General features: G+C 44.1%; 1 protein-coding gene across 1 annotated transcript; it reads left to right on the plus strand.

The window, feature by feature from the left end:
* The first annotated feature begins 4,717 nt into the window (after positions 1-4,717).
* On the plus strand, positions 4,718-6,400 carry LOC147326659 (monocyte chemotactic protein 1B-like). Its single transcript, XM_086302650.1, has 3 exons — positions 4,718-4,870; positions 5,527-5,644; positions 5,734-6,400. Exons 1-3 carry the CDS (start codon positions 4,804-4,806, stop codon positions 5,846-5,848), a joined length of 300 nt encoding a protein of 99 aa, XP_086158776.1. The 5' UTR covers positions 4,718-4,803; the 3' UTR covers positions 5,849-6,400.
* The last annotated feature ends 7,250 nt before the right edge of the window (positions 6,401-13,650 follow it).

Genomic DNA, 13,650 nt, shown 5'->3' on the forward strand with positions numbered 1-13,650 from the left:
TCGCACGGTTTATTTCTCCGAATTCAGCGTTTTTGCTTCACAACTACAGCGTGCAGTTTACTTTGTGCACTAACATGGAGTCGAGTCAACCAGCGCCACCTCTGGCCAAGTGCCACAGCCTACAGCCAGATCAACCTGTGACACATCTGCACCACGTTTGAATTCGTGTCATGCACATTTGTACCTTTCAATTGTGTCTGTTTGTGCGTCATGCAAATAAACCTTTGGAAAGAATGAAATGATGTCATGTATTTATTATCAGCCTACATTTGTACAAAATTCCAAATTATATACACAAAGTCATAGAAATCACCACTCCAATTGGTCATCATGATTTTAATATTCTCTTTTTCCATAACAATGAAATACACCTTGGACAAATATGACACATCAATATTTCATTAGTGTTGTCACATCACATCCTGTAAGCATCGTCTGTCTGTGTCTTTTCCCTGAAAATGAATATTTCCAGCCAATATAGGCAATTCATCAACATGGCTGGAGTTATATACAGTCTGTATAAGTGTGGTTAATCTAATGAAGATTTGTAAGGAGACGGCAGTTACTGTGAATTCACAGCAGTTACACAGTGATTAGTAATAAACAGCCAGTGAGAGTGAGTGGATATGACTGTTCCCACCACTAACACATGACCATAGCCTACTACTAGATTAACTTGTGACACATCTGCACCTGCTGCTATGATCACAGTGAGTAGAGGCTGAGTGGCTGCACTTACCCCTGGTACATCCAAATCTGCCCACAAACATGTTGAAAGATGCAATGCCAGCAATGTGGATTGTCAACACTAAAAACAATCAGTAAGCAAAGACAACAGGGATCATTTGTTTCTGTTTATTTAGCACCCACAACATTTGTAGTCGCCTTCTGCACAGGGGAAGTCCACACACACCGTGTGGTACCACTTTCCACAGAAGGTGCAATCTGCAAGATTGAATGAGGTTGTCAGGGTCATTGTCTGACTGTTTATTACTAATCACTGTGTAACTGCTGTACATTCACAGTAACTGCCATCTCCTTATAAATGTTTATTAGATTGACCACACTTATGCAGACTGTATATCACAACCAACTCTAACATGTTTGTTTGCAGAGGGAAGACACAGACAGACTATGCTAACGACATGTGATGTTACAACACTGGTGAAATATTAGTGTGTTCACGACATTTTTCGTATGGGCAAAAGTATTGATATCAGGATGGTGATTCTTATGTGTATGTCATTTGGCATTTTGTACAAATGTAGGCTGATAATAAATATATGATATCATTTCATTCATTTCAAATGTTTATTTGCATGACGCACAAACAGACACAATTGAAAGGTACAAATGTGCATGACACGAATTCAAACGTGGTGCAGATGTGTCACAGGTTGATCTGGCTGTAGGCTGTGGCACTTGGCCAGAGGTGGCGCTGGTTGACTCGACTCCATGTTAGTGCACAAAGTAAACAGCACGCTGTAGTTGTGAAGCAAAAACGCTGAATTCGGAGAAATAAACCGTGCGAGGGGAACGATAACGACGACAAGAGTCTCCCGATCGTTTACTCTTGCTGTCCTGTGAACAACAACGGCGTGGTGTTACTTGTTTGCTGTTTTCGCGATCGCGTCGCGCATGAGGATATCACCAGGTAAACTCGCCACATTTTTAAACATTTTGTTGTTCAACAGCATCAAGACTGACGGAGTGTGTTTGAGACAACCTCACAAGTGTCACAGATGACACATTTGGCGTTTTTTTGCTGGTTTGTCGGTAGCAGCTCCTGAAACGCAAGACTGCCACACATCTGTTCGACCAACGCCAGTTGATCTAAACGCCAGTAGATCTGGAACACCGGCAGCCAGCCGTGCCTGAGTGACCGAGCCCCAGGCCGAGAGGCCGGGGGCACCCCACCTCCGAAGTGGCCCGAGCGAGCCCCAGGCTCCAGGCCCTGATAAGCGGCCGCCAAGGAGTGAGCCGGTGTGTACCTGGACGCCCATCCCCGGACACAAAGAACCACCAACGCACCGATGTCTGAGGGAGTCCGCCACTGGCAGGGGAAGTGGTGGTAGGGGGAGATAGGCCTCCAAACCTTGGAGGGCCTGAGATGTCCCCAGAGAGGTGGCGTCTGATACCCAACCTGACATATAGACACAGACATACAGGCACACACAGACACAAACATCCATTCCCACCCTCATGCTCTCATATGCACTCACTCCACACTCGACCAACGTGGAGACAGACATAAAGAGACGCTGTACACACGATCACACTCCCCAAGCGTACTCTACAAACCGGGTCTAGGTACCCTTGCCCCTGGAGGGGGGAACTGCACCCAGACCCAGGTGGTGTTACCCTTTTCCCTGCGGTGGGGAGAGGCAGACCACCCCGACTCTGCAGCAGCAGGGAGGCCCCACACTCCAGACCGCAGTCGGACGGCCAACTCCTCCTAGCCCCCCCGCTCCAGCAGGCCGCAGAGAATGGGGGTGAGAGAAGACTCCAAACCTCCCTTCACCCGCTCATTGTAGTGTTGATGCATGTGTGTTCTAAGGTGCATTTAAAACCCAGGAGGGCATGGAGCTACCTGCCAGAGAGCAGCAGGTAAGCGCATAGTCCCTCCTGCTAGCCCTCAATGACTAAGTGTATTTAAAATTGAGAGGTGGGCAACGACGCCAGGGGTGAGGTGTACACCCTGATGGTACTTTGGACTCCGTGTATCGTGCCCACCCCCAAGATCCTATATGTATGTGTAATGAGAGTGTGAGTAATGTGAATGTCTAAGTTGTGGGATAAAATTGAGGCAGAGGCAGCCAGAAGGGGACAGAGGGGGGGGGGGGGGGGTAGCCTCCTCTGCACCCTGGTGACATACCCCTACTCCAAGGCCCTGCATGTGTGGGTGGTTGTGGTGGAGCGGGAGGGTTGTTGGAGGATGACAGAATGAGAGAAGTTGCAGAGCCATCTACAACTGCATCTCTGCTTCCTGTCCACACGCTGGATACTCATGTGGAATACAATCGATTGAGCTCACAACGTCTCTAACTTAAGGTTTCTAATAATAGACTCACCAGTAAGTGATGAGGTAGAGACATGAAGAAAGTAGTCAGTAGTACAGGAGATGGGAAGGACAGAGAAGGAGTTGCACTGTGTCTTTGTGAATCTAGACAAACCATATGACTGAATGCCAAGAGATGAACTGTGGTGCTGTGTGAGGAAGTCTGCAGTGGCAGAGAAGTATGTGAGGGTGGTGCAGGACACGTATGACGAAAGCGAGACAGCGGTGAGGTGTGTGGTAGGAGGGACGGACCGGTTGAGGGTGGGGGCGGGATTACATCATGGATCAACTCTCAGTCTCTTCTTGTTTTCAGTGGTGACGGTGAAAAGAAGAGAGAGAGAGAGAGGTGATGGATGGAGTTAGCCTGCGTGCAGATGTGCATGACAAATGTCACCTGTTACACAACATTGTGAGGGTGATGCACATTGTCCCTGCTGCTTTTCTGTACATGTTAAAAATTCAGCACAGACAGTTTTTAGTACTAGTTTATCCACAGACTGTATATTAAACAAATACACCAGGTGGGCACAGCCACCCAGACATCACCCAGTGATAGTTCTGCATGTGTGAAGCATGAAGCTGAGACTTTTGTCAGTTTTCAGCATTTATCAACCACACAAGCTAAGCCCACCCTAAAACACACCTGGCTTTATGATCCTTGTTACACTAGTGGGAACCACAACGTACAAAATGAACATTATGTGATATTTCGGAGGACTTGAAAATATCAGCTGAGACCATCAAACCACCAGGAAACTTTTTACTGAGGTCACACAAGAAAGCAGCTACAGTGACGTTTATAGCAGACTTCTTTCTGAAACCACAGGAGTGGCTCCACCTGTTGGTCATTAGAAGAAATGCAGGTTTAAAGCAGTTAAATACAACTTTATTTAAATAGCGCCAAATCACAACAACAGTTGCTTTGAAGCGCTTTATTTTATAAGATAAAGACCCTACAATAATACAAGGTAAACATAGAAACCCCCACAGTCACATGACCTGCTATAAGCAAATGCTTTGGTGATTTCAGGACTTTTCACTCCTGAAATCTCCTGAAGTCCATCTTCAACCCATTTCATCTTCTTCTATTAACTGATTGTCTGGATGTTCACCAGACTGTGTTTCAGCCACATCGAGAGAAAAAGGTTGAAATCTGAGGAACATTTGTTTCTGCTCTTCTTCATATAAAGTTGCCCTATGAGAGCGCTCCAATACTGTAAAACAAGTATCACTTATGTTGCTGTTACAGTTTCACAACAGCTGGACTCAGACACGGGAATCGACTCAGAATAAAAGTTTACCCTAAGAAAGCTCGAAATGTGCAGAGTGGCTGAAAGGTGGGACTGCTCTTAGCATAAAGAGGACGCAGCAGGCAGCTAAGTCCATATTAATCCATATATAGGGGAAACTCCACGGGGTTGAACAAATACATGTCTGAATACTGATATGTGTCCTTTTTATAAACATTGAACTGTTTCACACTGCATCAACAATGAAAGGTCTGCAGTGTCAGTGTGATAGAGAGGCATACTAAAAAGAGAAATTAAACAGTTCCTCATTTTAGTGAAACTCGACTCGTCACAAACTTTCCAAGGTGCCCAACAGGGTCTGCCCCGCTTCTTCTTCCAACTGTATAAATGTGAAGCAGGTGGACAGCAGTGACACAGCACAGAGAACAAGCCGACAGAGCTCAGCTGAGACTTTAATCCACTGTTGCAACACGAAGCCAACAAACAAACTTCAGGATGGCCGCTCCTCGTCTCGCTCTGTCTGTGGTTGTGCTCATGCTGGCTGTCATCGCTCTGACTGAGGGTAAGGCTCCTTTTAATGATCTGACCTTTACACTGTGTGATGAATAACAATTTGAAATTAATATTAATATGATATTCAGCGTTTATACGTAACAATAAAAAATGTTTTTTTAATTTTTAATTGAGAAAACCAAAAACAAATCATTAATTTTATTACAAAGCAACAATAATTCTTGGCTGTTTTATTTACAAACTAATAGACCATTAATAGCAAGCTATTGATTTTATTTTTGATAAACAATGTATGAAACTTTTCTTCAATCTTTTTCATTCATAGGAGTTACTAGAAAGAAATTCTATTTCTGAAGCTAAAGTCATGAACCATTAAAGCTGTAGCATTCAGTAGTTTGTCTAAGATAAAGAGTCCATTCTAATGTGCAATATGAAAATAATTAATGTTAATGCAGCATTAAACTTAATATTAACATATTACTTCATAGATACAGTAAACAGAGGACAGGTCACATGACAAATCTGACCACTTCATAACTCAGGGGAACAAATGAGCAGTTGCACAGTGTCATCAACTAAACATACAGTATCAGATGTGACCTCACACCAGCCAGCAGGAAACTGAATCGGAACAAAAACCAGGAAGCAGATGATGTGGTGCTGTGTCAGTGGCTCAGTTGTTAACTTGTTCCTGTTTGTTTGCAGGTATGCGCGGTGCTGGCCCAAAAAAGTGCTGCTTCCGCTTCAATGACCAGGAAGTGCCTAAAGGAAGAGTGGTCAGCTACGTCAAGACCAGCCAGCGCTGCTCCAAGCCCGCCATCCTGTAAGTACACAACCTCACAAACACACATCACCACCATCACCAAACCTGCCCCTCCATCCTCTGACTCTCCTCTTTCTGTGAACCTTCAGGCTGAACACAGTGGCAGGCCGACAGCTGTGTGTCAGACCTTCAGCCCCCTGGGTGAAGCAGCTCATCAGCTACCTGGATGCCAAAGCCGTCCCAGGAGAGACATCCAACCTGTAACCATGGAAACTACTTTGGAAGAGCCTTCATGGACAAAAGCTGGACAGTTTATATGTTTAAATGCTGGAAGTTTGTATAACCAAACAGCAGCTCTTCTGTCTACATGCTGAATCTGTAACAGATATTCTTATACTTAAAGACATAATTATGAGATTCATTTGCAAATAGGAATAATTTCCTGCAATCCAAACATTTCTTTGTTTGTTTACTCTGTCGTTCTTTTAATACTGATATTTAATATTTTTACATTTCTGACTTTGAATATTTATCTTATTATACTGAATAACGAGTGTTTTTGCTTAATACAACACTGAAAGTCTGACCGTAAGCACTGTGATACTTTGGAGTGTAATCTGAAATGACTTGAGAAGCTGTTCTTTGTGAAAGAGCAGTGCCTCCCACCTCCACATGGTGTCATCAGTAAACAGCAGAGTATAAGCTATGGGCTGCAGCACTGTTCCTGCACTGTGGACAGTTCGCTTGGTTTTGATGTAAAACTTAAGTATTTGTGTTTTTATGATTGTGCTGAAAACTTCACTTTAAAATAAAGGATAAAGGATCAGTGAAACTTTGTCATTGTGTGTCTTCTTACAGAGTGTAACAGCTCGTGTCACATAAACAGACAATGAAACAACTACTGATGTCCTTTGCAGGTGTAGAGTTCAACCTTCACTTGTTCAAAATAAAGAGAAATAACATTTAACCAAATCCTTGTTTGCTTGTGATTCCGATGCCCTTTTTCAATTCTCAATTACACAAGTCCGTTCTCGCGTTCTTGCTAAGTCCGGACTTTATGATAACGTGAGTACGGACTGGAGATTTGTACCATTGGAACACCAGCGTACTTGATGATGTCACATTTCCGGAATTTTTACTGCCTTCCCCTCTTTCTGAGTTAACTTCAATAATTACTTCCTCCAAACCATCAACGTGTCTTTTAGACCCCATTCCTACAAAACTGCTCAAAGAAGTCCTGCCATTAATTAATTCTTCGATCTTAAATATGATCAACCTATCTCTAATAATCGGCTATGTACCACAGGCCTTCAAGCTGGCTGTAGTTAAACCTTTACTCAAAAAGCCATCTCTAGACCCAGCAGTCTTAGCTAATTATAGGCCAATCTCCAACCTTCCTTTCATATCAAAAATCCTTGAAAGAGTAGTTGTCAAACAGCTAACAGATCATCTGCAGAGGAATGGTTTATTTGAAGAGTTTCAGTCAGGTTTCAGAGCTCAGCACAGCACAGAAACAGCTTTAGTGAAGGTTACAAATGATCTTCTTATGGCCTCTGACAGTGGACTCATCTCTGTGCTTGTCCTGCTAGACCTCAGTGCAGCGTTCGATACTGTCGACCATAATATCCTATTAGAGCGATTAGAACATGCTGTAGGTATTACAAGTACTGCGCTGCAGTGGTTTGTATCATATCTATCTAATAGACTCCAATTCGTGCATGTAAATGGAGAGTCCTCTTCACACACTGAGGTTAATTATGGAGTTCCACAGGGTTCAGTGCTAGGACCAATTCTGTTTACATTATACATGCTTCCCTTAGGCAGTATCATTAGAAGACATAGCATACATTTTCACTGCTATGCAGATGACACCCAGCTCTATCTGTCCATGAAGCCAGATAACACACACCAATTAGTTAAACTGCAGGAATGTCTTAAAGACATAAAGACCTGGATGGCCGCTAACTTTCTGCTTCTTAATTCAGATAAAACTGAGGTTATTGTACTCGGCCCTGAAAATCTTAGAAATATGGTATCTAATCAGATTCTTACTCTGGATGGCATTACCTTGGCCTCCAGTAACGCGGTGAGGAACCTTGGAGTCATTTTTGACCAGGACATGTCCTTCAACGCACATATTAAACAAATATGTAAGACTGCTTTCTTCCATTTGCGCAACATCTCTAAAATTAGAAATATCCTGTCTCAGAGTGACGCTGAAAAACTAGTTCATGCATTTATTACTTCCAGGCTGGACTACTGTAATTCATTATTATCAGGATGTCCAAAAAACTCACTGAAAAGCCTTCAGCTAATCCAAAATGCTGCAGCAAGAGTCCTGACAGGGACTAGAAAGAGAGAGCATATTTCTCCTGTTTTGGCTTCCCTTCATTGGCTTCCTGTTAAATCCAGAATTGAATTCAAAATCCTGCTCCTCACATACAAGGTCTTAAATAATCAGGCCCCATCTTATCTTAATGACCTTGTAGTACCATATCACCCTATTAGAGCGCTCCGCTCTCGCTCTGCAGGCCTACTTGTTGTTCCTAGAGTATTTAAAAGTAGAATGGGAGGGAGAGCCTTCAGTTTTCAGGCCCCTCTTCTGTGGAACCAGCTTCCAGTTTGGATTCGGGAAACAGACACTATCTCTACTTTTAAGATTAGGCTTAAAACTTTCCTTTTTTCTAAAGCATATAGTTAGGGCTGGACCAGGTGACCCTGAATCCTCCCTTTGTTATGCTGCAATAGATGTAGGCTGCCGGGGGATTCCCATGATGCATTGAGTTTTTCCTTTCCAGTCACCTTTCTCACTCACTATGTATTAATAGACCTCTCTGCATTGAATCATATCTGTTATTAACCTCTGTCTCTCTTCCACAGCATGTCTTTATCCTGTCTTCCTTCTCTCACCCCAACCGGTCGCAGCAGATGGCCGCCCCTCCCTGAGCCTGGTTCTGCCGGAGGTTTCTTCCTGTTAAAAGGAAGTTTTTCCTTCCCACTGTCGCCAAAGTGCTTGCTCATAGGGGGTCATATGATTGTTGGGTTTTTCTCTGTATCTATGAAGCGCCTTGAGGCGACTTTTGTTGTGATTTGGCGCTATATAAATAAAATTGAATTGAATTGAATTGAATTAATTTAACTGTGATTAATATGTTATGAAGCTTAACTTTAATCTCAGCTAAACCGATTTCCTCAGGAACAAATAAAATACTGAAATAAACCAAACATTAACATTTTAAGTTATATAAGACACTTATATATTATGTTTAACCGGAGTAGCGAAAGACAGCGGGGGGTGGAGTCCGCTGTTTTCGCTGGGCTCTAATGAGCCTTGACCTCCCGGTCTGCTATCGAGCTGGCGGGTAACAGATTTCTCCGAAACGTCAGAGCACTTTTGCAAATATGTGATGTCTTGATAAACTGAGCTGTGCTTATCTGTGCTCAGTGTTGGGAAGGTTACTTTTAAAATGTATTCCATTACAGAATACAGAATACATGCCCCAAAATGTATTCTGTAACGTATTCCGTTACGTTACTCAATGACAGTAACGTATTCTGAATACTTTGGATTACTTAATATATTATCATGCTTTTTACAACTACGTGAATGTACTATTGCTGTGTGATTTATTACTATTACTGAAGGTCCGCGACTCCGAGCTGTAGTAAAGGGACCTCTGACTAATACGGCGGGGTCCCTGTCGGCTCGTAGCCGAAAAATAGCTTTACTTTGTTGTGTGGGTCAACTTTTCTTGCGAGGGACAGAGAGAGGCGTTGAAAGACTGCTTCAACGGAACTTATTGTTTTCGGAGGAAAACACGAACACGGTGTACAGTCGAGTCTTAATAGCTTACTTACAACTGGGCTCGTCAGGCACTCTTCTTGGCTGCAGTGGTTATTATTATATTTACATGCTTCCAGCTCCCGTTTTTCCTCGATGACAACTCCTACCGTTCCACTCCCCTTTTTCGACCTCCTCGCGCTCACAGACCCATAACGTGTATGGCAGTCCATTCTCCCTGCAACACGGACTACACTGCCCATGATGCTTCATTCTTTAGAGCTATGCTTGTAGCATTCTGCCTGTTAGCTTAGCACAACAACAACAACGAAAAGGCGCTCTCTCACCCAGGAAACACACAGTCGCAGAGAGAGAGAGAGAGAGAGCGTCGCCCTGTAACCATGGCAACCGTAACGCTGCCGCCTGGAACAACAGAACGTAGCTGTCAAACAAAACCCAAACAGTCCTGACCCGCGACAAATTGAAACAGGAAAGTACCGCAGTGTAATCCATTTATTTCAACAAAGTAACTGTATTCTGAATACCACCTTTTTAAACGGTAACTGTAACGGAATACAGTTACTCATATTTTGTATTTTAAATACGTAACGGCGGTACATGTATTCCGTTACTCCCCAACACTGTCTGTGCTTCTCCACCAATGCTGCATTTGAGTTTTGATCGAAATTCTGTGGTATTTAACTCACCAAGTCCACACACAACACTCCCCACTCCAAAGCCTAACATTTTACACTAGGTGACAAATCGTCAGTATTTTACGCTCCTGCGCACCCAACATGTCCATATTTTCCCAGATTGGAAAAATGAGGAAACATGAGAACCATTTGGAATGAATCTTCACATGTACGTTCGTTTTACTTATCATTAAAGTCCTGGTTAAGGTTAGATCGGTTAGATAAGATTATGGTTATGGGTTAGGGATAAGGTTAGGGTTAGGGCTGCAATACACGGCTGGGACGTGGATTACCACAGGAGCGTCATTCTGCTGGATTTCATCCATAAGCCGGCACGTGGCATAAGAATGCGGAAGGTCACCTTTCGGGTGCCTCAGGAACGTCTCGGGACTTGACAAATCGACACTATATTATGCCTAGGCAGTGTGAACGGGCTGCAACACAAGTCACCACTGATGCATGCCCAATAAAACGGGTGGAGCAAGAAGACATCAGGGAATTTTTTGCTTTCTCGGCTTGATGCGTACTTTGCGGGTTTCCAAATTCATGGGCTTCGTCCTCCTGAGGCCGCATGTGTAGGCCAATTATGTAACAGCAATGCAACAAAGGCTGTCCAATTTCGTAGACTCCTCCAAATGCAAGTGACAAATACATCCTCCTTTTCCCCAGATTTGAAGGATGGGTCAGGTGTATCCTTCGTGGCCCACCATGTCCCAGAATTCATAGTGCGGCCCAGCCAATTCCAGTTTCCAACAATGGTGGCCGCCACTAAGTTTTAATATTACTGTTATTATTCTTTCTGGGTCACAAAATAAACTTTTAAGATATTTTCAGGCAAGAATGTAGCTATGTAAACTTCAAATATCTGCTCAGTTTATCAAGGCATCATATTTGCGACATTTTCGGAGACTGATATAGAAGTATACATATATATATATACACTCAACAAAAATATAAACGCAACACTTTTGTTTTTGCTCCCATTCCCCATGGGATGGACGTAGAGACCTAAAATTCATTCCAGATACACAATATAACCATCCCTCCCAAACAGTGGTCACAAATCAGTCCAAATGTGTGGTAGTGGGCACATCTGCCATATTGAGATAATCCATCCCACCTCACAGGTGTGCCACATCAGGATGCTGATCTGACATCATGAGTAGTGCACAGGTGTACCTCAGACTGCCCACAACAAAAGGCCACCCTGGAATGTGCAGTTTTTTGCGCTATTGGGGGTCTGGGGACCCAGAACCGGTCAGTATCTGGTGTGACCACCATTTGCCTCATGCAGTGCAACACATCGTCGCATGGAGTCTATCAGATTGTCAATTGTGGCCTGTGGAATGTTGGTCCACTCCACTTCAATGGCTGTGCGAGGTTGTTGGATATTCGTGGGAACTGGTACACGCTGTCGTATACGCCGGTCAAGCACATCCCGAACATGCTCAATGGGTGACATGTCCGGTGAGTATGCTGGCCATGCAAGAACTGGGACATTCTCAGCTGCCATCTGCCCTGAACAATGTGAACCATGATTCATCCGTGAAGCGCACACCTCTCCAACGTGCCAGACGCCATCGAATGTGAGCATTTGCCCACACAAGTCTGTTACGGCGACGAGCTGGAGTCAGGTCAAGACCCCGATGAGGACGACGGGCATGCAGTTGAGCGTCCCTGAGACGGTTTCTGACAGTTTGTGCAGAAATTGTTTGGTTGTGCAAACCAATTGTTCCAGCAGCTGTCTGGGTGGCTGGTCTCAGACGATCTTGGAGGTGAACCTGCTGGATGTGGAGGTCCTGGGCTGGTGTGGTTACACGAGGTCTGCGGTTGTGAGGCCGGTTGGATGTGCTGCCATATTCTCTGAAACGCCTGTGGAGACGGCTTATGGTTGAGAAATGAACATTCAATGCACGGGCGACAGATCTGGTTGACATTCCTGCTGTCAGCATGCCAATTGCACGCTCCCTCATTGCTTGTGGCATCTGTGGCATTTTGCTGTGAGACAAAACTGCACATTCCAGGGTGGCCTTTTGTTGTGGGCAGTCTGAGGTACACCTGTGCACTACTCATGATGTCAGATCAGCATCCTGATGTGGCACACCTGTGAGGTGGGATGGATTATCTCAATATGGCAGATGTGCCCACTACCACACATTTGGACTGATTTGTGACCACTGTTTGGGAGGGATGGTTATATTGTGTATCTGGAATGAATTTTAGGTCTCTACGTCCATCCCATGGGGAATGGGAGCAAAAACAAAAGTGTTGCGTTTATATTTTTGTTCACTGTATATATATATATATATATATATATATATATATATATATATATATATATATATATATATATATATGTACAGTGTTGGGAAGGTTACTTTTAAAATGTATTCCATTACAGAATACAGATTACATGCCCCAAAATGTATTCTGTAACGTATTCCGTTACGTTACTCAATGACAGTAACGTATTCTGAATACTTTGGATTACTTAATATATTATCATGCTTTTTACAACAACGTGAATGTACTATTGCTGTGTGATTTATTACTATTACTGAAGGTCCGCGACTCCGAACTGTAGTAAAGGGACCTCTGACTAATACGGCGGGGTCCCTGTCGGCTCGTAGCCGAAAAATAGCTTTACTTTGTTGTGTGGGTCAACTTTTCTTGCGAGAGACAGAGAGAGGCGTTGAAAGGCTGCTCCAACGGAACTTATTGTTTCGGAGGAAAACACGAACACGGTGTACAGTCGAGTCTTAATAGCTTACTTACAACTGGGCTCGTCAGGCACTCTTCTTGGCTGAAGTGGTTATTATTATATTTACATGCTTCCAGCTCCCGTTTTTGCTCGATGACAACTCGTACTTTGCCTTTTTCTCCCTCCCTCGCTCACAGACACATTAACGTGTATGGCAGTCCATTCTCCCTGCAGCACGGACTACACTGCCCATGATGCTACATTCTTTAGAGCTATGCTTGTAGCATTCTGCCTGTTAGCTTAGCACAACAACAACAACAACAACAAAAGGCGCTCTCTCACCCAGGAATCACACAGTCGCAGAGAGAGAGAGAGAGAGAGCGTCGCCCTGTAACCATGGCAACCGTAACGCTGCCGCCTGGAACAACAGCACGTAGCTGTCAAACAAAACCCAAACAGTCCTGACCCACCACAATATGAACCAGGAAAGTACCGCAGTGTAATCCATTTATTTCAACAAAGTAACTGTATTCTGAATACCACCTTTTTAAACGGTAACTGTAACGGAATACAGTTACTCATATTTTGTATTTTAAATACGTAACGGCGGTACATGTATTCCGTTACTCCCCAACACTGTATATAAACACCCAGCACGCCCCTGCGGGCGGTTTATCCTTCAAGCTCGGGTCCTCTACCAGAGGCCTGGGAGCTTGAGGGTCCTGCGCAGTATCTTAGCTGTTCCCAGGACTGCGCTCTTCTGGACAGAGATTTCCGATGTTGTTCCCGGGATCTGCTGGAGCCACTCGCCTAGCTTGGGAGTCACCGCACCTAGTGCTCCGATTACCACGGGGACCACCGTTACCTTCACCCTCCACATCCTCTCGAG

Source organism: Aulonocara sp. 'chitande type north' Nkhata Bay, linkage group LG7 (genome assembly GCF_057382095.1).
Source record: "Aulonocara sp. 'chitande type north' Nkhata Bay isolate Kocher_YH1m ecotype deep benthic linkage group LG7, A_spYH_male_GT1.1, whole genome shotgun sequence".
NCBI lineage: Eukaryota > Metazoa > Chordata > Actinopteri > Cichliformes > Cichlidae > Aulonocara > Aulonocara sp. 'chitande type north' Nkhata Bay.

What these genes read in the sequence shown, in the direction of transcription:
- LOC147326659 (XM_086302650.1), top strand. Translation starts at nt 4,804, where the DNA reads ATGGCCGCTCCTCGTCTCGCTCTGTCTGTGGTTGTGCTCATGCTGGCT. An exon ending in TGTCATCGCTCTGACTGAGG is followed by an intron (nt 4,871 to 5,526) that starts GTAAGGCTCCTT and finishes GTTTGTTTGCAG; the next exon opens with GTATGCGCGGTGCTGGCCCA. An exon ending in TGCTCCAAGCCCGCCATCCT is followed by an intron (nt 5,645 to 5,733) that starts GTAAGTACACAA and finishes GTGAACCTTCAG; the next exon opens with GCTGAACACAGTGGCAGGCC.